At 43.3% G+C, this 27639-nt stretch overlaps 1 protein-coding gene across 6 annotated transcripts in view; it reads left to right on the top strand.

The window, feature by feature from the left end:
* Nucleotides 1-27639, top strand: part of LOC143289901 (E3 ubiquitin-protein ligase UBR4-like) — a 154119-nt gene that overhangs the window by 62911 nt on the left and 63569 nt on the right. For 5 of the 6 annotated variants that reach the window (XM_076599140.1, XM_076599138.1, XM_076599135.1 and 2 more), the window contains exons 55-76: nt 324-455; nt 1439-1523; nt 1993-2206; nt 2945-3044; nt 5685-5819; nt 6317-6479; nt 8030-8212; nt 9224-9345; nt 10863-10977; nt 12723-12871; nt 13884-14069; nt 15772-16003; nt 16778-16937; nt 17539-17743; nt 19098-19211; nt 19977-20093; nt 20876-21043; nt 21900-21977; nt 22922-22969; nt 23475-23648; nt 24538-24616; nt 25368-25547. In XM_076599140.1, the coding sequence (XP_076455255.1) occupies nt 324-455; nt 1439-1523; nt 1993-2206; nt 2945-3044; nt 5685-5819; nt 6317-6479; nt 8030-8212; nt 9224-9345; nt 10863-10977; nt 12723-12871; nt 13884-14069; nt 15772-16003; nt 16778-16937; nt 17539-17743; nt 19098-19211; nt 19977-20093; nt 20876-21043; nt 21900-21977; nt 22922-22969; nt 23475-23648; nt 24538-24616; nt 25368-25547 (3139 nt within the window). The remainder of the gene's footprint in view (nt 1-323; nt 456-1438; nt 1524-1992; nt 2207-2944; nt 3045-5684; nt 5820-6316; nt 6480-8029; nt 8213-9223; nt 9346-10862; nt 10978-12722; nt 12872-13883; nt 14070-15771; nt 16004-16777; nt 16938-17538; nt 17744-19097; nt 19212-19976; nt 20094-20875; nt 21044-21899; nt 21978-22921; nt 22970-23474; nt 23649-24537; nt 24617-25367; nt 25548-27639) is intronic. The other variant, XM_076599136.1, reaches the window with a different exon arrangement.

Raw genomic sequence — 27639 nt, 5'->3', positions numbered from 1 at the left:
TCGTGAGCCATTTGACTTTTTGGCTGGTACCGCTGAAACAGTGTTAAATATGAAACAAAAAAATATAAAAGAAAAAGAGAAAAGTAACTGTTGTTGACCTAATGAGGTTGTGTGTTGTGTGTGTCTGTCTGTCTGTGTACACAAGTATGTATGAGTGTGTTTGTGTGTGTGATTGTATATGTATATTAATCTCTGTGTGTTTGTTGTGTGTATATGTGTGTGTTGATTGTATATGTGTGTTCATGTGCGTACATGTGTGTGCATTCTTTGTGTGTGTGTGCATGCATGTAACTATGCTCATGTGTGTGTGTGTGTGCTTACAGTCTGCAGGTTTCAGCCTGGAGATGCAGAACACTAATGCAGCCAATGTGATGGTGGGGCTGAGGGTGCTGATGGGGTCCCAGACCACAGACAAGGCACCCTCCTACCTGGAAATCTTTGGGCGCACCATCCCTGTCAGTTTTTTGTTGTTGTTTTCTCTATTTGGGTGTGTGTATGTCTGTGCAGCTAGGTTTTTGTCTGTGTGTTGGGTGTTTGTATAGCTAGGTTTTGTCTGTGTGTTGGGTGTTCATCTCTGCTGCCAGGTTTTAATGATAATAATAGTAATAATGTACATTTCTAGTCAGGGGGGCAGAGGGGAGGTTACCTACTTCCGGGAGGTTACCGGCCGTAGCTGCTTTCGTTTTCTCCGCATAGGCGGATAGTAGTTTGCACAGGACAGGAATGTCAGACCCCTGCCAGAGTCTGCACAGGTGGGTCACGGTAAGTATGTTACTGAAACGTTATTTTAGATAGAAAATTTCCTTTTCTATAGCGCCCTTTTGGTCTAAGAGCTCAGGGCGCTTTACATGAAAGAAAAATATTACAAGTTACATAAAACATTCATGACCACTCTTTCTCAAAACCCTTCCCCCCTCACCCCCTCCCCCTCCCTGCCCCCCACACACGCTCCTTTCCCATTCTTCATACATCCAAAGTGAGCTGACATGGGTATTGTTGGAGAACAAGGAAGATGAGAGTGCTTATAGGTAGGTTTTAAAAAGATGAGTTTTGTCTGTGTGTTGGGTATTTATATCGCTAGATCTGTTGGGTAGGTTTTCATTCGCAATTGTCATGTACAAGTGCCATTGAGTATTTAAGTACTTTAGTATGTTAATTGAATTTCCTGATGTTCATAGATATGGAGTCAGCCAACATCGTTGTAAACTTATTAAATGTCAGTGTCAATGTGTGCACTCATTTTACAGAGTTACAGATTTGGTTTAATTCAGTTAAAACAGTTCATATCTGGCTTTATATTATTTCTAAATTTAATCACACAGTACTTAGCTGGCAGTACTTTTTACTTTTATCCCCCTAATGTTAAACGAATAACCTGTTGGTATAATTTTTTCTTGCTCATGAGAGATACGACAAATTCTCCTTTTTCGCTGTGCAGGTGTCCCTGACCCGAGCCCGTTGGTTCGACTTGCCCTTCACACGAGAAGAATCTCTGACAGCTGACAAGAAAGCCACCCTTTTTGGTAAGGTTCTGTTACATTTTAGTTATTTACTTGTATGTTTTTGTGTTAGTATTTGTCTGCTGGGTGTGTTTGTGTGGGTATGTTTGATGTACGTGTGTTGTGAGGAGGGAATTAGGGGGGGGGTGGGGGTCTTTGTGTGGGTCTTTGTGTGTGTATGGGCCTTTGTGTCAAGTTCCTTTGATGTGAGAGTGGTTGTATTTGATGTGCATGCATGTGCAAGAGAGATGCCATGCACATGAAAAACGTATCCACAACCAGTTTAGAAATGATGATTCTGAAAAAAAGGAAACTACTGTTTGAACCATATCAGTGTTGTGTCTATGATGTTGGTCTTTCCCCACTTTATTAACACTATTTTTTGTGTCTCAAATGTGTGTATGTACCTCCTTTGTAAACAGACCAGTAGCCCTACAATGAAATATTGTCTGAGATCTGAGTTTCTCTCTCTCTCTCTCTCTCTGTCTCTCAGTGGGATCCAGTTCAGACCCTGCAGGAATCACCATGCTGGACTCAGTGAAAGTGTACGTCAAGACCAAGGAGGCCTTTGGGTGGCCGGAGGAGCCCGATGAGTTCCCAGAACCCACCTTGCCCAGCAAGGTCACGCCCACCTCAGGGGGCATGGCCACGGCGTCAGAGAGTGACAGCGCCCCCACTCAGCCCATCCCCATGACCAGCGCTGACAGGTTTGGGAGAGCTGGTGGAAATTTGTTGTTGTGTCGTGCCTGTTGGATGTGTGTGTGTGTGTATGTGTGTGTGTGTATGTGTGTGTGTGTATTTACTTATTAAAAAAAAAAAATGTTTTTAAACCTTTTGTATCTATTTTTTTTTATTGGTGACCTGGTGGTAAAGCACAGAGTTCAGTTCAGTAACTGAAGACGTTGCAGTGTTAGGACAAAATGCATACAGCTAGGAAACAAGTATCCGTGGGTTCAGATCCCATAAATAGACTGGGACGTTAACTGCCCCACTTGCTTCACTTGACCTTGCGTGGTGGTCAAGGTGCTTGTCTTTTGGCTTAGATGACGAACTGAGGTCTGGCGTGCAGCAAGCAGTTAGTGCTTGTGAAAGAGCACACAGCAACAAGAGAATTGTGCCTTGAAAAAATGGTTGGTGCTGCACTGTGTCTTTGTGCTCTGTTGGGCAATGCAGTACAAATCAATGCTTTGCGATACTACAATACAATACCAAAAGACTAAATGTCTTGTCTATGATTTTGCTGCAGTACATGCCAACCCAGTATTATTATTATTATTTTTTTTACTTCCTATTGTGAAATTATGGGTTAAAAAAAAAAAAGAAAGAAAGGATCCACTTGTACCTAAGAAAACATTTGACTGTCTGTATTTTTGTGATCAGCCTTCGAACGTGCTCCCCTGAGGGTGAAGGCTTAAAGTGTATTGTATCAGTCATGCTGCTTACAGACTGCTGGGCAGTGGGCTGGAGGTGCTGGACGGAGCGTTCGCCACTGTCAACGTTCCCGACACCAGTGCTGCTGCCCCGCCCAAAGCCACCAAGGATGTGGTACGTCTGGTCTGTTGATTGTTGGCGCTCTTCTCACTCCTCTTTCTTTTTGTCACTTGCGTTGCCATGCAGCGAACTATCCTGTGGTGACCGCCCTCAGTGACATGGGCCTGAGGCCTGTTCGTTAAACCATTGAAGAGTTCTATCTTTTTGTCATCGTTCTGCTTGTGTAGAATGGATGTGTCAGCCACACATGTGCATAGTCGCAGTCGGGGACACACGCATGTATGCATGGTCACATCTCTCTCTCTCTCTCTCTCACACACACACACACACATATATAGTAAGGTTTTTGATAGGTGTTTTTATTTATTTATTTTTAGATGCATGCTTTATATACATGTACACAATAGTTGGTTTAGATTTTGTGGGTTTTTTTCAGTTGCAGAAGATTGGGGGGGAAATCAGAGTTGGTGATTATAACATCCCATGATGGTGTACTATTATGATGCAAATGATTCCTCAGTCAAAAGAAAAAAGTCCTATGTATCATGTGTTTTAACTTTTACGCCTTGAGACTTGAAAGTCTTCTGTATAATGTTTTGTGATTTAATTTAAGAAAATAATCGTGTAACAAAGGTAAAAGTATTTTCATGTTTTAGATAAAGTAGGTGATAAACCGTACTTGCTTGCAGCCAAGTATATAATGAACTATATTTGCATACTGCATTTGCATGTAATAAAGTGGATGAAGCATGTAAAAGTAGGTGATGACGTGTATTTCATGTACAAAGTAGATGATAAACTGTATTTGTATACATGTAAATGTAGTTGATGACATTAGACGATAAACTGTATTTGTATACATGTAAATGTAGTTGATGACATTTGTTTACATGTAACGAAGTAGACAGTGAACAGTATTTGTATGCAAATGTGGATGGTATTTACACATAACAGATAAGGTGATAAACTGTATGTGCATATAAAAGCAGATGATGACATATGTTTGTATGCAACAAAGGTAACATTTTGCATATAACAAAAATAGGTGACAAACTGTATTAGCATTTGATAATGAAAGTGACAAACTGTATTTGTATGTGGCAAAGTAGGTGATAAACTGTATTTGTCTGTGGCAAAGTAGGTGACAAGCTGCACATGTGGCAGTGTTAGTAAACTGTATTTTCCTGTGACAAAGTAGGTGACAAACTGTATTTTCCTGTGACAAAGTAGGTGATAACTGCATTTGCCCGTGACAAAATAGATGACAAACTGTATTTTCCTGTGACAAAGTAGGTAGCAAACCATTTGCCTGTGACAAAGTAGGTGACAAACTGTATTTTCCTGTGACAAAGTAGGTGACAAACTGTATTTTCCTGTGACAAAGTAGGTGATAACTGCATTTGCCCGTGACAAAATAGATGACAAACTGTATTTGCATGTGACAGAGTTGTTGATAAACTGTATTTGCCTGTGACAAAGTAGGTGACAATCTGTATTTGCATGTGACAAAGTAGGTGATAAACTGTATTTGCCTGTGACAAAGTAGGTGACAAACTGTAATTGCCCTTGACAAAGTAGTTGACAAACTGTATTTGCATGTGACAGAGTTGGTGTTAAACTGTATTTGCCTGTGACAAAGTAGGTGATAAGTGGTAAAGCAGGGAGGATTTAGCTGTGTTGTTGATGTTGATGACGATGATGATGGTGTTGTTGACGATGATGCTGTTGTTGACGATGGCAATAGTGGTGTTGACGATGATGATGGTGGTGTTATGATGATGATGGTGGTGTTACAATGATGATGGTGGTGTTACGATGATGATGGTGGTGTTACAATGATGATGGTGGTGTTACGATGATGATGGTGGTGTTACAATGATGATGGTGGTGTTACGATGATGATGGTGGTGTTACAATGATGATGGTGGTGTTACGATGATGATGGTGGTGTTACAATGATGATGGTGGTGTTACGATGATGATGGTGGTGTTACAATGATGATGGTGGTGTTACGATGATGATGGTGGTGTTACTATGATGATGGTGGTGTTACGATGATGATGGTGGTGTTACAATGATGATGGTGGTGTTACGATGATGATGATGATGGTGTTGTTGACTATGATGTTGTTGCTAATGATGATGATGGTGGTGTTACGATGATGATGGTGGTGTTACGATGATGATGATGATGGTGTTGTTGACTATGATGTTGTTGCTAATGATGATGATGGTGGTGTTACGATGATGATGGTGGTGTTACGATGATGATGGTGGTGTTACGATGATGATGATGATGGTGTTGTTGACTATGATGTTGTTGCTAATGATGATGATGGTGGTGTTACGATGATGATGGTGGTGTTACGATGATGATGGTGGTGTTACGATGATGATGATGATGGTGTTGTTGACTATGATGTTGTTGCTAATGATGATGATGGTGGTGTTACGATGATGATGGTGGTGTTACGATGATGATGGTGGTGTTACGATGATGATGGTGGTGTTACGATGATGATGATGATGGTGTTGTTGACTATGATGTTGTTGCTAATGATGATGATGGTGGTGTTATGATGATGATGGTGGTGTTGTTGATGACGATGATGATGATGTTGTTGCTAATGATGATGATGGTGGTGGTGTTGACCATGATGATGATGGTGATGATGATGATGATGTTGACACAGGAGTGTAAGCGGGCCAAAGCCCTGGAGCTGGCCACCAAACTGCTGACGTTGCCGTCACCGCTGGCCGTGCAGCAACATGTCAAGTCCCTGCTGGCCTCCCTCTTCCCCACCAAGCAGGCCTACCACAACCACAAGGTGCCGGGAAAACTCTGTTTACTTGTGTGTTTGTGTGTATGTGTGTGGTGTGTGTGTGTGTGTGTGTGTGTGTGTGTGTGTGTTATTTTTGTTGTGTGAAAGACTTGCAGCTTTATACAGTGGGAATAGGAGTGGGCCTTGCTGGAGAATGTATTGCAGCCAGTAACCTCATATTTTTTATTTATCTTTATTATTATTATTATTTTATTTTATTTTATTGCACGTAGGACCAGGCATTCTTGGAAGACATGCTGCAGTGTCTGACTAGAATGAATCTTGTGAAACAGCTGTTCATTTTTGGAAGATGATTGGGTCTTATTAGAGGACATTTTGCTGTCAGCGACTTTTTTTTCCCCCTTTTTTTTTTTGTGTCCAAAGAATTGGATGGTACTGGAAGATGTGTTGGAACATATCTTCTCATATATTTTGTGTGTGTGTGTGTGTGTGCGTGTGTGTGTGAGTGTGTGTGCCTCTGTGTGTGTGTGTGTGTGTGACAGGACCAGGCACTGCTGGAAGACGTGATGCAGAGACTGACCCAGGAGGGGCAGGCTATGGCCGTGGAGAGCTTCCAGCGACTGGTGGTCACGGCTCGCTCTGTGGCTGTCACTCGCCCCACCAACCTCCTCAAGTTCGCCGAGACTGGCCACGGCAAGGAGGAAGGTGCGTTGTGTGTACTGTGTCGTTTGTATGAGTGTGTAGTCTGTGTGCTTGTTCCTCGGCTGTCACTCGCCCCACCAAACTCCTCGAGTTTGCCGAGACTGGCTGCGGCAAGGAGGAAGGTGTGTTGTGTGTGTGTGTGTGTGTGTGTGCTGTGTGTGTGTGTGTGTTGTATTTATCTGTGTATAGTTTGTGTGCTCGCTCTGTGGGCTTCACTCCCCCTCCAGACGTGTTTGCCGAGACTGGCCACAGCAAGGAGGAAGGTGCGTTGTGGTGTGTGTGTGTATTGTGTTGTATTTATCTGTGGGTAGCGTGTGTGCTCGCTCTGTGCGCGTCACTCCCCCTCCAGACGTGTTTGCTGAGACTGGCCACAGCAAGGAGGAAGATGTGTTGTGTGTGTGTCTACTATGTTGTATGTATATATTTGTAGAGGTGTGTGTGGTTGCTTGGTGGCTGTTATTCATCTCAGCAATCTTCTCAGGTTTGCCGAATCTGGCCATGGCAAGGAGGAAGGTGTGTTGTGTGGTGTGTGTGTACTGTGTTGTATGTATTTGTGTGTAGCGTGTGTGCTCGCTGTTTGGGCGTCACTTACCCCAGCATCCTCAAGTTTGCTGAGATTGGTCAGTTCAAGCATTAAGGTGTGTTGTGTGATGTTTGTGTACTGTGTTGTATGTATGTATGTGTAGTGTGGCTGTCACTGGCGCCACCAACCTCCTCAAGTTTGACGAGACTGGCCACAGCAAGGAGGAAGATGTGTGTGTGTGTGTTTTGTGTTGTATGTATGTGTGTGTAGTGATGTGTGTAGTGTGTGTGCTTGTTCTGTTGCTGTCACTTCTTCCACCAACCTTCTCAAGTTTGCCGAGACAGGCCAAGGCAAGGAGGAACGTGCGTGGTGTGTGTGTACTGTGTTGTATGTATATGTGTGTTGCAGTGTGTGTAGTGTGCTTGTTCTGTGTACGTCACTTGCCCCACCAACCTTCTGAAGTTTGCTGAGACTGGCCATGGCAAGGAGGAACGTGCATGGTGTGTGTGTACTGTGTTGTATCTTTGTGTGTGTAGTGATGTGTGTAGTGCGTCTTCTCACTCTGCACTCATTCGTCCCACCAACCTCCTCAAGTTTGCCGAGACTGATGGCAAGGAGGAGGAAGGTGTGCTGTGTTTAGTGTGATATGTGTGTGTGTGGGTGTGGGTGGGTGGTATGTGTCTTTAGGTGTGTGTTCATCGAGTAGTCAGTGTGTGTGTATTCAGTGTGTAAGTGTGTGTGTGTGTGGGTGGGGGTGGTGGTGTTCTTTGTGTGTGTATTGTGTGACTGCGTGCTGTGCAGATTAGGCTTAGTAACGTGAAGGAAATGTGCTTTTTCTTAAAGTGACAGTAACGATTGAAACAAGAAAAAGTGACTTTGTTTTGATGTAAGGCAGAAAAAATCATTGAATCCAGTAGTGGATTTAGTGTGTAGTGCTGAAAAAGAATTCTATGTATTCAATTTATTTTACTGAAACGTGTCAGTGGCATGGATTTCACTCTGCATCCTTGTTCCCTTGTCACACCCACAGTGCTGGAGTTGATGGACCTGGAGATGGAGAAGGAAGAGAAGTCGGCCGACCCAGGCACCAGTCACATGTATGACCTTGACCACAGAGAGCAAGGTCACTTCACCAGTCAGCTGATGACCACCTTCTGGAAGCTCCACGCTGCCAAGCCGGCCAACCCCATGCTGGCTCCTGTCTGCCTGCCAGGTGAGTGTGTCTTATGAAATGAACTTGATTTATAAAGGCCAGGTAAGCATTTCCTTGCTTACGTTTACTCTGTTTATGGTGCAACCCCCACACACAAAGAAAGAAACAACATGAAAAAATAAGATGTGTGCACAGTAGACAGCACACACACACACACACACACACACACACACACACACACACACACACACATACATACACTCTCTCTTTCTTTCTTTCTCTCTCTGTCTCTCTCTCTGTCTGTCTCTGTCTCTGTCTCTCTCTCTCACTCACTCTCTCTCACACACACACTATCCCACACTAGACCACACATCTCATCTCAACTCAGCTCAGCTCAGCTCAGTTCAACAACTTGCTTGTGATGGTCAGATTTGAATACTTTGCACCGAGTCCTCTTGCATGTGGGAGTTAATGTATTTTGTGCTGTGTGATTGTTTTAAGAAATGTTTCCAGCAAAACAAGGGTGTTTCTAGTGGAAATGTTTTCAGCAGGGTTTGTGATGTGAAGACAGAAACCTCAGTAAACACCAGGGCAGGGTTGCTTGAGTAATCTTAGTCAGCCCCATCTTTGTTAAGAATTAAGAATAAGTCTACTCTTAATTCCATAGACTGAGGAAATTCCCCCTGCTAAGATCGCTTATGCAACCCAAACAAGCAGTGGTCGTTTCAACTGCTGAGGTAAGGGGATGGACAGGGGAGGGGCTGAATTCTGAAAAAACAACAAAACACATTGGAAATTCAGATTGAGACAGAGTGATCGTATTTGATTTCATTGTGATATTCTTTTGTCATAGCTAATTTCTTTGTGTGAAATGTGGGCTGCTCTCCCGAGGGAGAGTGCGTCACTACATTGAGAGAGCCATGTGTATTCTTTTTTTTTATTGGAGGGGGAGAAAATATTTGGTGAGTGAGTGATTTGAATCACTGCGCTCAGATTCTCTCGCTTCCTAGGTGGATGTGTTAGGACTAGGAGGCACCACCACTCCACATGTATGTGTGTATATGTGGGCAGGACTGGCACACATCGATGCCACAGTGCGCGCCCTTGTGGAGATCATCAGCGCCTTCTGTCTGTGCGACACCCAGTGCGTCACCATGGCAACGAAACACCTTGTCCATCTGCTCCTCTGCCCGGTAGGTTTGGCTGTTTTGGACGTGGCACTGCGTGTTTTGTGAATGTGGGTGCAGGCTCTCCCTTTGTGAGTGTGTGTGTGTGTGTGTGTGAGAGAGAGAGCACACTCACTCAAGTCTTGTTTGTGGGTGGGGATACTTTGCGCTTTCATGTTTTAGTGCTTGTGTTTCTTGTCAGCAAACTGTTGGCACAGATTCAGATAGACAGACGGGTTGCTGTAATTTAGGTCACGTTTCTCCCCCATCAGAGATAGGGGCAAAACAAGCTGGATGAATGCTATGCTATTTCTTCTCATGATATCTTCTTGATTTTTCAGTGAATGCAGCAGATGTTTTATTCTGTTATGTAGTAGCATAATGGATCTGTTTCTGCAGTGGATGATCCTAGGTTCCTGGTGAAATCATTTCAGCACATCAACATATGTTTGATGCCTACTCAGATTTGTCAAGTTGAAAATACTTTGTAGATCATCCCTAAAATGTTGAAGAGAAAATTCTGTGAGAAAAAGACTTTTCCTCATTCATGGGAGTAGATGAGAAACCTATGAGACAGCATTGCCTCTAATATCTGCTAAGTGCTGCAGCATATGGGGCAACATTACCACTACATTCTGCTAAATGCTGCAGCATACATGGTGATACTGCAGCTAGGGTGTGTTATGTGATGCAACATACCGCTGCTATAGTCTGCTTCAGTGCAGCAACACACAGATGCCACTAGAGTCTGCTAAGTGCTATCACACTCTGGCTAATATTGTTGTTTAAATGCTGCAACACACAAGGCAGTATTGCTGCTAGAAGAAGTGCTAAGATGTAAAGACAATGTTGCTGTTACATCTGCAAAAATGCTGTTTGTATGTCTGTGTCTGTTTTTTCTGTGTATGTTGTTGAGGTGTTCTGTGTAGAGAGGTAGGAAGAATGAGAGTGATTTAAAAAAAAAAAAAAATTGTGATTTCAGTTGTGCATTATTTTGGGCATTGTGATGTATATGATAGATTTTAAGTACCCCGGTTTATTTTCAGGTATTGTGATATGGTATTAAGTATTGTGATATTGGTTTTGTGATGTGAGATTTTCTCGACGACGAGCGACACCCGGTGATGTTTGATATGTAAGTTGAGTGTTGTGTTTGATGGTTTTGTATGTGTACTGACATAGACCATTGTTAGTGTTTGGTTGGATGTCTGTGCAGGGTTACATTTTAAAGTTGTCATTTTCTTGAGTCGTTCTGTGACTCAAGAAGGCGTCACTGCGTTTGGACAAATCCATAAACACTACACCACATCTGCTAAGCAGATGCCTGATCAGCAGTGTAACCCAGCATGCTCGGTCAGGCCATGAGGAGAGGGGAAAAAACAAGTTTTTGAATGTATGTTTTATTCATCAATTTTTACAGTGCACAGTGCAATTTAGCATGCTTTACATGGAAAGGCGCTATATAAATTATTGTTATTATTATTAGTTGTAGTAGTAGTGGTAGTGGTATCATTATGATTATTGTTATTGTTTTGTGTGCACAGGATGTACAAGTGAGTGGAGCTGCCTGCCACGCCATCATTAGGGCGCTGCGTCCTCGTCATCGGCATCGTCGTCGACGGGTCTTCATCCCCACCCCCCCGACCTGCAGTTCTCCTGGTAAGGAGGGATTGCTGGCTGTTTTCTTTGCTGCTTTAGGGCTGTGTTTCATGTCGATTTGTGTGTTTTGTTTGTCTAGTTTTGTGTGTGTTTGTTGCTTTTTTTTTTTTTTTGCCATGCGTGATTTTTGTTGTGAACAGATGGTGTATTGATGGTTGGGTTGGAGGACAGACGTTTTGCAAAATGAGCCGAATCTCCTGTGAGTCAGGAAGGAAATACACACACACACACACACACACACACACACACACACACACACAGCCATCCTGGTTTTTTTGGGTTTTTTAATATAATAAATTGGTTATCATTCACATACTGTGTTGACCAGTCACTTTATTGCTGGTTTATGCTCCTGAACTAAAACCTGAAAAGTTTTGCCATGATATTGGAATTTGGTACAGTTTCTTTTGGTGGAGAAGCTTTCATTTTGCTCTACTACAGACCTCTGATGACTACACTTCCACAGTGTTTTGGAAGGGCACTGTGTATTTTTGGTAGAAAGTACCCACTGGAGAAAAGCCTGTTAATGCACTACAACTTTTTCCCCCCAGGTAGTTTTCCTTTTTTGACATTTTATATATTCAGTTATTTTTTTTATATCAGCATTTGTACCGGTTCCCTCATTGATAATGACTGCTTATGATTGGCCAATGAAGCTGGTTGGTTCTGAGTTTGACTTGGACCTCAGAGTAATGTATTTGACAGTTGGTAGATGACAGTAAGTTGGGAGAACAAGAGAGAGAGAGAGAGACGAGGTAAAGGGAGAAACTAGAGAACTGGTTGCTGGGGTTATCAGTGGTGCCCCTGCTGTCATGAGACGGGAAGAAAATAACCAGTTAGTTTCTTAAAACTGTTCGTATTTGTATTTGTATTTCTTTTTATCACAACAGATTTCTCTGTGTGAAATTCGGGCTGCTCTCCCCTGGGAGAGCGCGTCGCTACACTACAGCGCCACCCTTTTTTTTGTATTTTTTCCTGCATGCAGTTTTATTTGTTTTTCGTATTGATGTGGATTTTTCTACAGAATTTTGCCAGGAACAACCCTTTTGTTGCCGTGGGTTCTTTAACGTGTGCTAAGTGCATGCTGCACACGGGACCTCGGTTTATCGTCTCATCCGAATGACTAGCGTCCAGACCACCACTCAAGGTCTAGTGGAGGGGGAGAAAATATCGGCGACTGAACCGTGATTCGAACCAGCGCGCTCAGATTCTCTCGCTTCCAAGGCGGACGTGTTACCTCTAGGCCATCACTCCACTAGCTATTGCAAGGAAAAGGAGGAAGGTGGCAGAATGGTTAAGACGCTCAGCTGCCATTACAGAGAGTCCATGAGGTTGTGGGTTTGGATCCCACTCGCGCCATTTCTCCCAACTTTGACTAGAAAATCAAACTGAGCGTCTTGTCACTCGGGTGAGACGACAACACCGAGGTCTTGTGTGTCGCACACATTTGGCCCACTGAAAAAGTACCTATGGCAAGGAAAGTATTGTCCTCAGGCAAAATTCTGAAGAAGAAATCCATTGTGATAGGTAAACAAATATATAAGCATGCACTCAAGGCCTGACTAAGCATTGGATTATGCTGCTGGTCAAGCATGTGTCTAGCAGATGTGGTGTAGTGTATATTGATTTGTCTGAACGCAGTGATACCTCATTGAGAAACTGAAACTGAAACTGTTTGATGTTGAACAGTCAGGGAAAGCAGTCTGTGATTTGAAAATGATGAGTGAAAACGATGAAATGTGCAGGTCCAGGAGGCGGTGATGATGATGATGACGACGACGACGATGATGACAAAGGAGACAAGCCGGACACACCGTCTGATGATCTGTCATCCATGAGCCAGCCTGCCCCCGCTGATGGGGACATGGACAATGAGGAGGTGTATGAGGTACAGGTGTGTGTGGGTGGGTGGGTGTGTCTAGGTGTGTGTTGTGTGTTTGTGTGTGGGCGCTTGTGTTCATGTGTGTGTGTGCATGTGTGTGTGTAGTTAGGTGTGTGTGTAGGTAGGTGTGTGTCTGGGTGTGTGGTGTGTGTCGTCGGTGTGGGTGTTTGTGTGTGGGCGCTTGTTTTATGTGTGCATGATGTGTAGGTGTGTGTGTGTAGGTAGGTGTGTGTGCATGTGTAGGTGTGTGGTGTATATTTATGTGTAGGTGTAGGTATTTGAGTGTGTGTGGGTGTTTATGTACTTGTGCGTATGAGTGACTGTGTATGTGCATGCACATATTTGTGTCTCTGTGTGCATGAGGCACACATCCAATTCCTGTTTTTTTTTCCTTTTCCATGTGCATTTTTTACTTTCATTTCAGAGGTTATGTTTCAGTAGCAGTCATATAATTCCTTTTGTGATGATAGGTTTATCTTACAGTTGTGCCAGTGAACGTACAGTGGTAATGAAGGAAAATGTTTTCTGTCTCGTTTCTTGATTGGAGGAGATCCTGATGTTGAGTGGTGTTTTTCAATTTTCTGCAGGTAGTGAAATTTGTTTCCTGTCCTGTCTATTGAGGAATTAGCCCCCCACCCCCCAATCCCCCCCCCCCTTTTTTTTTTCAAGAACTAAGATTGATGTTATCTATTAAATGGGCAGATTGATAATTTATGTGTGAATAAGAACTTTTTCTTGTGTCTTTTAGACTGCAGTCACGTCATGATCTCTTGACTGGAAGTTCATTTTCATGTCTTTTTTTGTTGTTGTTGTTAGTTTCAGTCAGTTGTGCAGAAAAGTCAAAAGTTTGTGGTTTTTCATCAGTGTTTATGGCATATGGGGAAAATGAACAAACAGAAATCCCCCTACGGTCAAGGAAAAAAAAAGAAAGAAAACCCACACCAAAACCTCCCGCAGCCAAACTAAAGGAGGAGGAGGAAAGAAATAAAACAACGGATAAAACACAAGCATGTTCTTTGTGTAGGAGAACGTGGAGCCGATGGTCCTGGAGCTGGGAGGAGAGGGAGGGGCCCAGGCCAACCCCTTGCCTGGGGGGCTGGAGGCCCTGTGGAGTGGGGAACGCAACTTCCCCCCCATCGTGGACATCCCCCCGGACGCTGACGACGAAACCATGGTGGAGCTGGCCATCGCTCTGAGCCTTCAGGACCAGGTAGCTGGAAGTTTCCATCAGCTATACAAAGTAGTGATAGTAAACAGATGTACTGTGGTGTGGTGGCACAGGGGTAATGCGTCTGCCCGCCCAGGAAACGAGAGAATCTGAACGTGCAGGATTGAATCCCATGCTCACTGGAATTTTCTGTCCCTCCACTAGAGCTTGGGTGGTGGTGTTCTGGACACTTGTCGTTTGGATGAGATGATAAACTTAGTTTTGGTGTTTAGCTTGCACTTAATGCATTTAAAAGAACAATGGAAACAAGTTGTTCCTGGCGAAATTCACAAGGAATAAATCCACTTTTATCGTAAAAAAAACTTACAGACAGAAAAAAAAAGGTGGTGTTGCACTGTAGTGACTCTCTCTCTCTCTGGGGATAGCAGCCTGAATTCATACAGAAATCTGTTGTGATAATACAAGACAAAAACCGGACAACATAGCACAGCACAGTACAACACGATAGAACACAACTGTAAAATACCTTGTCAGTGTCCACTCAGATTTCACCATAAAGTTGGGTGTGTGCAGTTACTGGGTACGTTACTTTTGTCATGAGTCTCTTCCCATACAAGGTCCTCAGCCAGATGTTCAGACACAGAAGCAGAAGACACCCCTTCTTCTTTCATGGGCTGCAACTCCCATGTCCACTTATGTGTACATGAGTGGGCTTTTATGTGTATGATTGTTTTTACCCTGTGATGTAGGCAGCCATACTCAGTTTTCAAGGGTGTGCATGCTGGGTATGTTTTTGTTTCCATAAACCCACCAAACGCTGACATAGATTACAGGATCTTTGACATGTGTATTTGATCATCTGCTTGTGTATACACATGAAGAGGATTCAGGCACAAGCAGGTCTGCACATAGCTTGACCTGGGAGACCGGAAAAACCTCAACCCTTTTACCCCCACGAGGCGCCGTTATAGAGATTGAAACCGAGGACCCTCAGATTGAAAGTCCAAACTCTTTAACCACTCAGCTTATTGCACCCGTCGCAGAAGACACCAAGACAGAAAGGTTAACTCACTCCGGACGACAAGTTTTCTCCCTTGCTTTTCCCCACAGACGGCCCATTTGTAAGGGTTTGGAAAAAAAATTACAAAAAATACAAAATACTGTGTAAGAAAATGAAACTTTCAGAACTGGTTTATTACGTGTTGAGCTATTACATATAAAAAAAAAATCAAATTTCTTATCTTATTTGTACAGTTTTGCCATATGTAGAAAATACTGCCAATTTTTCACCCAGAATCACCATACCCATGCTCGCTTTCTGCATTAAATTCGCTTTCTTCTTCGTCATCATCCACCTCTTCAATGTCCAACCCTTCAGTTTGTAGCATTTCAAGTACTTCAGCAACCCTAAAACGTTGCCGTCACTGCTTTGTTCGCTTCACAACATTCTGAGAAGAGCCCGCTTTGCTAACAGGCTGACGACCGGTCAGTGACTTTGTCAGCGTGTGTGCGAGACGGGCCACACATCCCAGGCTGACCAATCATACTGTTCGATTGTGGAGTGACCCAGAATAGCGCACTCTGCTTGGCTAATCACAAAATCACGTGTACAGTGCATGATGGAATTTTACTTTCGGAGAATGCTATTCCATTCCTTTGTCCGAATCCAGATACGTTTTGTGTGGGAATGCGTGAGCATTCCTTGGTCCGGAGAGAGTTAACGCACCACATCCCCGTGTTGCAGTCTGGCCAGGCGCGGGGACTGGGGCTGCAGGGTCTGGGACTGGCGGCCCAGGCCAACGAGATGATGCTTGAGGAGGCCCCCCTGTCGGACACCACGGCCTCTGCTCCAGGAAGTGACGACGAGGTTGGAAGCAATGCTGCCACCGATGGTTCCACTCTGCGCACCTCTCCCGCCGAGCATGCCGGCAGTGCTGGCTCCGAGAGTGGCGGCAGTGCTGTGGATTCTATTTCTGGTGAGTGGGGGTGGTGTGGTGTGGTGTGGGTGTATTTTTGTGTGTTTGTGGTATGTATGTGTGTGTAGTGTGTGTGTGTGTCTGCAGAAATGAGTGTGTGGTTGGGTGTGCATGTTCAGTGGGCTGAATGTTGTGTGTGTGTATCTGTGTGTGTGTGTGTGTGTGAGAAATGAGTGTGTGGTTGGGTGTGTATGTTGAAGTGGTGTCAGTGTGTGTGTGTGTTTGAGTGCGTGTGTTTGTATATTTGTGAAGTGCATTAATGAGTGTGTTTGGAGGGTATGCATTTGGAAGTGGGGGTACATTGTGTGTTTGCGTGTGTGTGGGTTTGCAGGTCAGGGAGCATAGTGTCTTTGCAAGAATATGTTTGTAGGAATGCATAATGAGTGTTGATGCTGATATGGTGATGCACACACAATTGCCTGTTGTGCACATGTGTCCTTGTGGAGTGTACTTACATGAGCATCTGTGCACATGTTAGGTCCAGTTTTCAGCTGTGTAAAATTATGTACCCAAATACTTGTAGTAGCAAATTTCTCCTTGAATAGAACTGAAAATTGACGAAATCAGCTGCTGACTATTTCAGAAACATAAACTTTGTTTTTTTTTCTCTCACTTTTATTTGAATATTTTGTCTGTCTTTTTTTGTTTTGTTTTTTACCGTGTCACAGTTCAATGATTTACACACATAGTAAATGTGCTGCAGTATAGCAAATATAGCAAATGTAAATTTGCTGTGAAGCGTCACTCTATGTGCATCACCTGTCATGTGTTCAGCCACGAGCGGCCGCAGCAGTGCCTATGGCTTCCAGCCCCCAGAAAGCTTACCAGGGGTGGGAGGTCGCAGTGAAACCAGCAGTGTGGGTGGAGCGGATGGGTCCATCCCACCGGAACAGGAGACCTTTGAGACTGAGGCTGAAGCTGACGTCAGCAGCAGGTGAGGGAAACTTTTCATTTTTTTAAATTTATCTGAATGTGTGAACAGTAGGGAGGTAACACACAAAGGGAGGTTACTATCCTATACAATTGATGTTTCTGCCCTGTGCTTTCTGATTTCTCTGCTTGGGTCGAACATTTTTTTTTTTTTTTTCGCATAGGATATGTGTTGGACCCCTCCCTGCCAGAGTCTGTACCAGTGGGTCACGACTGACTATCATACATACCTCTATACATTCTTCCCTCAAACTTGTTCGGTCATGTTTTTCTATATACCTGTGTGTTTTTTTCTGTCTCCTCACAGACTGCACAGTGTATGACTGCTTCCCCCATCCCCCCCCCCTTTCCCCCTCACCCCACCGTTCTTCCCTCAAACTTCTTATTCTGTGTTTTTGTACATGCATGATTTTTTTTTTCTCCATCTCCCCCACAGACTGCACAGCTTACGACTGTTTGTTTCGTTTATTTATTTACATTCTGTTCATCTAAGATGATGATATTGGACTGATCCTGCGACCGCTTTTTCTCATTTCTTCCCTCAAATTTGTTAGTCCATGTTTTTCTACATATGTGTTGTTGTTTTTTCCACCGTCTCCTCACAGACTGCACAGCCTGCGACTGCTGCTGCTGGAGCGCATGTTGCAGTACCTGAGGGAGGTGGGGGAGGTAGGGGGAGAGCGGGCGGTGCCCTTCATGCAGGTGCTGCTGATGCTGACCTCCGACATGGACAGCGAGGAGGACCGTGACCGTGCTGTCCTTGACACCTTCCTCTCCTCCCTTGTCCACTACCTCGACCTGACTGGCAAGGTGTGTATGGCTTTTACCTGTGTGTGTGTGTGTGTGTGTGCGCATGTTTTCAGAAATGCCAACTGTTACAATTTTGCCGTATTTTGTTACGCTCGATTGCAGTTTGTTTTAATGTTACGCCAATGTCAGAATTGTTCTACATAGCATGGTCACATTCTTTCCTGTCGTAACATTACCCAGATGCTCTAGACCTATCGATCACAAGGCCAGGGCAGTCACGACCTATCGATCATAAGGCCAGGGCAGTCACTACTAGCCTTGGTCTCACGTGATGATGCTCAGCTAATCGTGTGCATGTTTGCATTGAAACAGCATTGAGTGGACCAACCAGCTTGTTTGCCTGAACAAGAGAGAATGTGGCCAAATCAAGTCGAGTCTCAGTTAAACAGCATCTGTACCTGGTGGATTAAGCTATGGAGTGCAAGGAAGGAACAGTCGGTTCGAAACAGAGAAGTCAGCCTTGGATTCCGATCATGAGAAACAAGATAGATAATGTTTGCTGATGTGGCTCCAAGTACGAATGTTCCTACCTAATTCAGAATGTTCCTGTAAAATTCAGAACGTTCCTACCAAATTCAGAATGTTCCTACCAAATTCAGAATGTTCCTACCAAATTAGAATGTTCCTGTCAGATTTCTTGATTGTTCCTACAAACACTTGAAAGGGGTTGGCATCTGTGTGTGTGTTTGTGTGTGTGTGTGTGTGTGACACCTGTGTTGTGGGTTGCAGGGGGTGACTTGCGTGGGGGTTTTTGTGTGTAGGGTGGAGAGGGTGAGCGTGGATTGGAGTGGGTGTGTGGCTGAGGGGTGGTGGTGAGGGGTGATTCATGTGTGTGTGTATGTGTTGACAACTTTGTCCTTCTTCCGCTACCTCAACCTGCCTTGCAAGGTATGCTATATCTGTGCTGGGTTGTTGAGCTGGTTGGATGGTTGTATGTTTGAGAGGTGGGGGAGACGAGGAAAGGGGAGGTGGAAATGGAGTGGCTGTGTGGGTGTAGGTGATCTTGTGTGTGACTGTTTGTGCAGGCATAATTATTCCTTTCCTCCCATATCCATTACCTGGACCAAAAAGGCTTCTTTCGTTTGGAAGCATGTGTCTGTGAGTGAGTGAATGAGTGATGATATGGAATATGTGCCTTTGTCTGATAAAGAGTAACTGCACCATCTCAGCTCATTTGATCTGGATTCCGGATACTCTTGTCTTTGGGAAGGTGGTGGAAGGGCGAGAGTGCCAAAAGTGAATTATAACATTACCCCATCAGTAAAATGTGGCATTTACTATTCACTGAGCAGATGTCTTTGTTTGATACTGAATTTTAATGTGGTTTTTTTTTGTGTGTGTGTGTGTGTTTCAGGACTTGAGCTGCGTTGGCACGCGCTGCAAGAAGTATGAGGCCAAACTGATCATCCTGAGACTGTTGAGCGTCCTCCTCTCCCGCACGCGAGGAAGCTCCAAATCCTCTGGAGAGGTAGAGTTCTGGTTTGGTTACTTGACTGTGTCTCGTTACTGTTGGACTGAATGAAGTTTGTTCGTTGATGACATGACCACGTATTATTTTTTTGATTGATAATGTGCTTGCTTGCTCCTCTTCATGAGGGGCAACGGCCTAGGTTTGAATGAATTATCTGTATCCGTATCTTTTTTACTTTTAAGCGTTGGCTGCTGGTTCAAACATTTTAATTGGTTGAGTTGTAGCCTGTGTGTGAGGAGGAGGAAATGATTGGTGTGGAGTACTTGTGTAGGTTGCTGTTAAAGGCCAGCAATAATGGTTTAACTCTGCAGGCACAAAAAAGTCTGCAAAGGCTTTGTTTATGAAAGAGCATTTACAGCAACAGTACACACACATTTGATGGGTAACACTCCCAATCTGTAATGTTTGTTTAAACCAACACAGAATAAACAACAGCAATTTTTTTAGGTTACTGCAATAACAAAGATACTGCTAAGTCCTACAACATTACTTTGGCAAAGATACTGCTTAGTATTACAAAACTGCTTGGTTTAATCAAGACTGCCCTTATCACTTCTTACTATAAAATCCTGCCCCGCTTTCCCCTTCCATAAAAACATCAAAACAACAAAAATACACTGGGACACACAGCCTTGCACATTATTTAAAGTTGATCACCTGTATTCCTCTTGAAGGAAAGAGAAAATATGTTATGAAAGAAAAATGAAGAACAAAAGTTACGAGAAGTTTGTAATAAATCTTGATTGTGCGTGTGTTTTTCAGTCCTCCTTTGTGACCAGCAAGACAGCCAGTGCCTTGCTCGCGAGCAGTGCAATACCCTATTGCCTGCAAGTGCTGCAAAAATTGCTGCCGTACTGGCGACAATATGACGGCTCTGAAGTGAGTGTTTGCTGGTGATTTGTGTGTGTGTGTGTGTGTGTGTGTGTGTGTGTGTGTGTGTGTGTGAATTGTTAGGTTAATTGGTGTGGGTATATGGTGTGAGTTAATTGGGAGCAGGTTCGTGGATACTGTATGTATGTGAGGTGGGGGGAGGGTAGGTGAGTGGATGAAATAGTGAGTTGGGTGTGTGGTGTTGGTCATTTGGTGGGTGCAGTTTGTGTGTGTTTGTGGGAGGTAGGTGAGTGAGTATATTGGTGGGTTAGTTGTTTATAGCTGTATGGTATGAATGAGTAATTTGATGGGAGTAGATTTGTAGATAATGTGTGTGTGTGTGTGTGTCGGTGGTTGTGGTTGTGTAAAGATGGATGTGTGTTTCTGATTTCATACATCAGGTGTATATACATTTCTGAATGTTTGGGTGTATATGTAAATGTGTGTGTGTGTTTAAAAATGTGGGAGAGAGTGCATATGTGACGGAACAAGCATTTCTTTATGTTTGAGTATGTGTGTGTTCATTTTGCAATTCAAAGTGAAGAAAAAAAAAAGAAGTAAAATGTTTAAATTCATAAAAAACATGAACCAGTCTTATTTTTTCTATTTCAGTTGAATGTAAATGAATGCAGTGAATCAATAAAAATCACACTGGCTGGTTTTCATTTTATGATTATGCTTGATGAATGCAACAGTTTTGATGAAAGGGAAACTGCCAGAAAGACTGAGCCATGCTTTGAAAAGAAAAAAAAAATCATCATTATTATTATATCTGTCACTTGTCTGTCCAGGAGGAGCTGTCGGCGGTGTCGGGTCAGCTTCTGAAGCCGCACCCCTCACACCCTCCCCCTGACATGTCCCCGTTCTTCCTGCGGCAGTACGTCAAGTGCCACGCCAACGACGTGTTTGAGGAGTACCCTCAGCTGCTGACGGAGATGGTGCTGCGCCTTCCCTACCAGGTATGTATATGATAGTTGTGTTTTGACTATGACCATCAGAACAGCAGATGAGGTAACTGCTGTCCTGACTATCTGGGCTAGAATATGATTACAGTCTTGCCCAGGTTACATCCCCACTCTCTCGGCCAAGAGGGTTTTAGGACAGTCGGTGTTGGGATGATTTCCAAAGGCAGACTGGTCCCCCAAGGCTGCAGCACTAAGATCCAGCGCAGTTTTGCTTCCTAGTTTGAGAGTCATAGTCCTTCACAAAAGACTAAGCTATAAATGATTTCTCATTGCAATGGAGAAACCATTGATAATACAGCTCTCACTTTGCTGTTGGCCCAGCTGTCAACTTACGCCAATCTGTGATACAAAACTGAGTGCTGAGCCTACCAGGTGGCACCTGCTTGGCTTGTAGCATATTATTCTGTTCATATTTGTTTTATATGTTTCTGCCTTTCATCCACATCCTTTCATCATCATTACTCCCTGTATGTAGATATCCTTCTTTTTGGAAAAAAAAAAAATGTGATGATTTGTTTGGTCGCATGTGTTGGAACTGTTAGTGATCTCACAGAGGGTGAGGGAAGTAACACAGTGGGGAGAAGGGGGGTGCATGTTACCCACACAGAGAAGATTTCTGGAGAGAATTATTGTTCTCTTGTCATTATTGATTTAGTGTTTCATATTGTGCACAATGTGTATTTGTATATTTATTTATTGATTGATCTTCTTCTTCTGCATTCGTGGGCTGCAACTCCCATGTTCACTTGTGTATACACGAGTGGGCTTTTACGTGCATGACCGTTTTTACCCCGCCATGTGAGCAGCCATACTCCGTATTGATTGATGAATGTGTTGTTTCTGTTTTCAGTTGAAGAAGATAGCAGAGTCGGGCCAGAAGATGCCGCTGGCTGTGTTTGACCTTGGCTGGCACTCTGTGCTGTCTGAGGTGAGGGTGATGAGTATCAGTATCAGTATCAATAGCTCAAGGAGGCGTCACTGCGTTAGGTCAAATCCATATACGCTACACCACATCTGCCAAGCAGATGCCTGACCAGCGGCATAACCCTACGCAGTTAGTCAGGCCTTGAGCGAAAAAAAGAAGAAAAAAAAAGAAGAAAATAAAAAATAACAAAAAAAGATACACAAAAATATTACTACTACTAATAATAATATTTAAAAGGTGCAAAATCTTGATTAAGTCAACTCTAGGTGCACACACACACACACACACACACACACACACACACACACACACACACACAAATTAACTGCACGTTAACTTCTTTTCTGGTAGCTGTGCCAGTCTTCTTGCTTTGTTATACTCTTAAGTGCAGCAGTTCTGCAGTTTACTGATCAGACTGTGCTGCCAAGCAGGACAGTGTGTTAGAAAACTTGACAGCAGGGTGTCTGATTGGTGCTGTAGGTGGATGGTTAAAGCATTGGACTTTCTGCCTGAGGAACCGGAGTTTGATCCTGGTATCAGTGCATAGTGGATTTTTAAGTTGGATATTTTTCCAGATCTCCCAGATCAACGTATGTACAGACTTGTGAATGTGTTGATTCCTTTTGTGTGCATACTCATGCGAAATATCGTAGTATGCTTGTTTCATTTGCAGGTTTAGTGGAGAAATCTTTATCTGTTGTGAAGACAATAGACCAGAGAGGAGATGGAGGAAAAGTCATTTGTTGTTGTTGTTTTTGTTGTTGTTGTTGTTTTCTCTCCAGTCTGTAGAAAAACTGACCTTTTGTGTTGTAAAAATAATGAATACGATTTTTTGTAAGAGTAATGTGTTATTATATTCATGATGGTCTCGTACATTTGAGAATAGGTTTTGGAGTAGAAAATAATGATGTATTTGTGTCAGTGATTTTTTTCTTTCTGCTCCACAGTACATGATGACCCAGCAAACTCCATTCATGAAACGCCAAGTCAGAAAGGTATGTCACATCTTTTTCTTTTTTTAATTTAGGAAAAGAAATATGGTAAACTGATTTTTTTTCATGAGTTTATCAGTGTGCAGCATAAAAATACGCTCTGTGTGTGTGTGTGTGTGTGTGTGTGTGTGTGTGTGTGCATTAATGTGTGTCTGAGTCTGTAATACATACATATGTGCTGATGTTTGTATTCATGAGGATGTACACAGTAACCAGTATGCGTGTGTACGTGCATGCTCATGTGGGGGGAGGGTGGGGTGGGGGGGGTTACGCTTTAAAGCCACTGAACATTTACATTGGTACACAATGTAAGCAGATATGTGCTGTATAAAAATGATGATGATGATTTTTATATAAACAGTTTTTTTCTTCTCACTTTTCCAGCTACTCCTGTTGGCATATATACAAATTTAAAAAAAAAAGAAAAAAAGGGAAGTCAGTTCTGATTTCTCCACTTGCTTCTGTTCATACATAAAGACCTTTTATTTTTTCATTCTCCTTTCTCCAGCTGCTGCTGTTCATCTGTGGCTCCAAAGAGAAGTACCGTCAGCTGCGAGACGAGCACGCGGTGGAGTCTCACCTGGCCCAGGTGAGGGAGATTGGGTCGCAGGGAGGCTGGGACCAGACCATGGACCTGGCGCCTCACAGCATCGTCTTGCCCTACGACACTCTGCTCACTCTGGTAGGTATCCCCAGCTTGTAAAAAAAAAAAAAAGTTCTGTATCATCAGCATGTTGGGGTGGTTTATTCTTAACATTGTTATTGCTTGGATGTTCAGAATTTCCTGTACCATTCTAGTTGATATTTCTTCACTTAGTATGAACGAATAGGGGGATGTAGGGTCTCCATGTCTACAACCTGTCTTAACTTTGAACCTGGTAAGTAAGCTTTGTGGTGGTGTTTTTTTTGTTGTTGTCATTGTTGTTGTTGTCTTTCTTTTTGTGGGTTTGTGTAGAAGTGTTGGAAACAAGGATAAAAAATATGTCCATAGAAGGAAAAAATTACATGACAAAATAATTTTTAGTTTTTGAAAAGTTACTTTATGTCCTTGAAAAGTTATTTTACAAAAAATAGTATGTGAATGTCCTTGGAAAGTTATTGAAAAAAATACATTGTCAGTCCTAAGAAGTGACAAAAATAGCACATGTCCTTGTCTGTTGACATATTAGAATGTTTGATCCTTCCTTGAAAGTCTTGTGTACTATTTGTTTCGTGAGGGTGTGTGTGTTTGCAAGTGTATGTGTGCAGAGTTAGTGTTCATAAGTCAGGAACTTGTTGAAATCGCAACAACTTGTGGAGGAGGCTTGATGCGATTGAATATACCTGAAGTTTATCAGTTTTTGAGCCTCTTAAGTTTTGCATTTGGTTCGGTTTGGCTGTAGGCTTGCTTCATACATTGTGAAAGGTGTATCATATCTTCACTCTTGAACATAGTCATTACATCTTGCATAAGTTTTATTTGTTTCAGTATTCTTTGAAGTTTCATCTTCAAGGCCCATGCTGCTTGTTTGCTGAAACAAATAGCAAAGAGTTGTACCATGCTTTTTTTTCTTCTTTTTTTTTTTTTTCAGATTGAGCATCTGAAGGTGTGCTCTGAAATCGCCACCTCTCGCCCCTACAACTGGCAAACGTACTGTCGTCAGCACCAAGGTGTGTATGTTTTAGTGGCTAGCTCACGGACTGCTTGGTTGCTTGGTTGGTGATATAAGTGAATGGATTGAGGAGGGTGTAGTATTTTGACCCGTGACATAGAAAAGATTTTTGGATGGAAGCATATGTGGATAAGCAGGTGTGAAAAGAAAAGAATATTGAGGTAAAGTGAGAAAGGAACCGTTCGCTGGGTACACGGCAAGAAGAAGAAAAGGAAGGAAAGAAGTGTTCGATTCAGAACACTGCTGTTTCCGCTTTGTGTTCTCTGTGTCGTTTGTTTGGAAGTATGTATGTGTTTGGATTTCTTGACACTATGTGAAATGTCACCGCCACAGTTTTTGGTATTCATGATACAACTTCTGTGTCTGTTGAAAAAAAAAGGATACCCATGACAAAAATTATGTTTTGTTTGTAATAAGTCCTTATTCCCATGCTGACATTTTAAGAAAGTGACAGCCTGAGACATTGAGCTAATATTTTAGAGTATTATACTCTGTCACTCTGATCATTTTTTTTCCCTTGCATGCCACCCTGCAATTGCTGAACCCATGAAACTGGGTTGGTTACACCTCGTGATGCAAACCCATGCCCAGTCTCATGGGGTTCGACCATCACAGTGTGGCGTGCAAGGCATAATGTATTGGTTTAACATGGTGAGTATATTCAACCATATTGGGAGTGTTGCACTAACTCCCCTTTTTGGTGTTGTTATACTTATTACATTGTGTGGGTGCCGTGTGGCTTCTTACAGAAACACTCCCGTACATCGTGTGTGCCAGCATTGTGCTGGACGAAGGCGTGGCGCCCACCCTCCTGACACTCCTGCAGGTGGCGCTGTGCGGGGTCAAGGGTCAGGGGGATGGTCAGGGGGCGGCTGAGAGCTCTTCCAGCACCGCCAGCATCTCCCCGGTCAAAGTCGATGCCAAGAAAGGTGAAGGCTGTTTCAGACACTGTGCTGCTTGTCTGTTTGGAGTTCGTGTGTGTGTGTGTGTGTGTGTGTGTGTGCAGAAAGAGAACCAAATGAAAAGTTTTGTTGACTGGGTGTGGGTTTGGGAGGGGGGCTGTACAGTAAGACTGTAGGTGTGACTTCAGTGGAGAGCATGGGGCTAGGGGGAGGGGTGGGGTTGTTGTAGCAGAGAAAGAGCTAATGGGGAAGTGACTGGTGCATTGAGATCAGTGATTTCTAATCTGAAGACTTTATACACTCATTTCCAGTGTATATTGATGATGATGTTGTTTAGACCATTGTTTATTGATTTTGTTTTCACAATCAAACTATTAAAGTCAGGTGCAACCATACCAGCTTATCAGCTTTGATAGCTGGTCTGAATTTCTGACCCACGCTGCTGGTGTGTGGTTCACAAGTTTGGGGGTGGGGGTGGGTGGATCAGGTAAATGCCAGGTTACTGTGAGGAATGAAGCACAGGTGACAGCTCTGTCATGCAGTGTCCAACACAAAGACAGTCACCAGGGCATTGTCTGCATCCTCATTGGTCCTTGTAAACAGTGATGTATTGATTGTCCCTGACAGTGATAAATACATTGTTCTTCTTCTCTTCGCCCCTCACTGTCATACTGAGCCTCAGTTCCGATTCCCCCCTTACCCCCCCCCCCCCTCCCCACCGCCCCTCACTTCAGACATGATAAGTTACCTTCATTTAGCTAAGTCGCTTTGTCGTGAAGTCTGATGGAGAAAGCTTACACCCTGGAGTGGAGACGGTCTGTTTTCAAAGTTGAACTGTTTGTTTGAGAATCCATTTAGCATTGGTTTGGTTGCAACAAGGTTTTGGGAGGCATCAACACAGACAACACATGAACTGCTAATGATAACGATAATTGCTTAGTCGTGGAGTCATGGAGTAAGCCTACACCCTGAAGTTGGGACAGCCCATTTTCCAAGTTGAACTGTTTCTTTGAGATTCTAATTGACGTTGGTTTGGTTTCAACGACGTTTTGGGAGTCACGATCATGACTGCCCACCTTGTTGAAGGAAGTTTCAGTTTGCTGACAATTACACGTGTTGGGTTCAGCTTTGTGTGATGGTATTATCACACACACACACACACACACACACGCACACAGGTCCAAATTGTCTGGATGCATTGTCCCCGTTTCAGTCTGGTTCACTCACTGCATGCATGTGTGTACATGTTTGTGGGATGTTCTGAACATTTTGTTCTGTTCAGTGTGTTAACTGACTGTTGACCTCTGAAGAACAGCAAAAGGGGTAGAGATGGTGGTAGAGGGGTCGGAGGAGGTAAAAGTATAAATTGAAATGAAAAGGTTAACTCACTCAGTACGGCCAGTCCTCTCTTCTCCTCCACACACACCCCTCGGATGTCCAGTGAGTGTCTCAGTGATCCAACCTTTAGCTTCCGTCGTCAGAATTGTGGTATTCTTTCTCAACATTCACCTCTACAGTGTAAGAGCCTTCCGCTTGTAATATTTTGATGATGGTAATCGGGGAGAAACGCTGTTAACGTCGTCTCTTTCGCCGTTCGTATGGAGAGAGTTAAGCGGGTTTTTCAGGTTGAATATGTGAATCAAGATTATAAACTGGTCGTGCACTGGCTTTCACTGTTATTTATTTATGTAGATTCTTGCATAGCTTTTTGTCTCAGCTATTGAGCATGAGGATGGTGGTAGCTTCAATAGAACATTCTGCTTAGCATGAAGGCATTGCTCAGCTTTTATTTTTTGCGTTTCATTTTTATATTATTTTATTTTTGAAATCTGCAGTGGTCAGTGAAAAGTTTATTTTGCATTCCACGATCTTTGAAAGTGTGTTTCACTTTTATTTCATGATGTATTATTGTTGCTGTTGTCTGCCTAACATTTTAATTTTTGTTCTTACCCATCTTGTTTGATTTGATGATTTTGTGGGGACTGGTTGATGTGTATGGTGCAGTGATTCCTTACAACCTTGACAGAATGCAAATCAGTTGTTTAGGGATGATGATGATCAGTGTGCATGTGTGTGTGTGTGTATGTCACAGAGAGAGCAAGAGAGCATGCATATATGG

This window comes from Babylonia areolata, chromosome 14 (assembly GCF_041734735.1).
Source record: "Babylonia areolata isolate BAREFJ2019XMU chromosome 14, ASM4173473v1, whole genome shotgun sequence".
NCBI classification, from domain to species: Eukaryota; Metazoa; Mollusca; class Gastropoda; order Neogastropoda; family Buccinidae; genus Babylonia; species Babylonia areolata.
The sequence above is the reverse complement of the archived record's forward strand: the minus strand, read 5'-3'. Positions and strand labels throughout refer to the sequence as shown.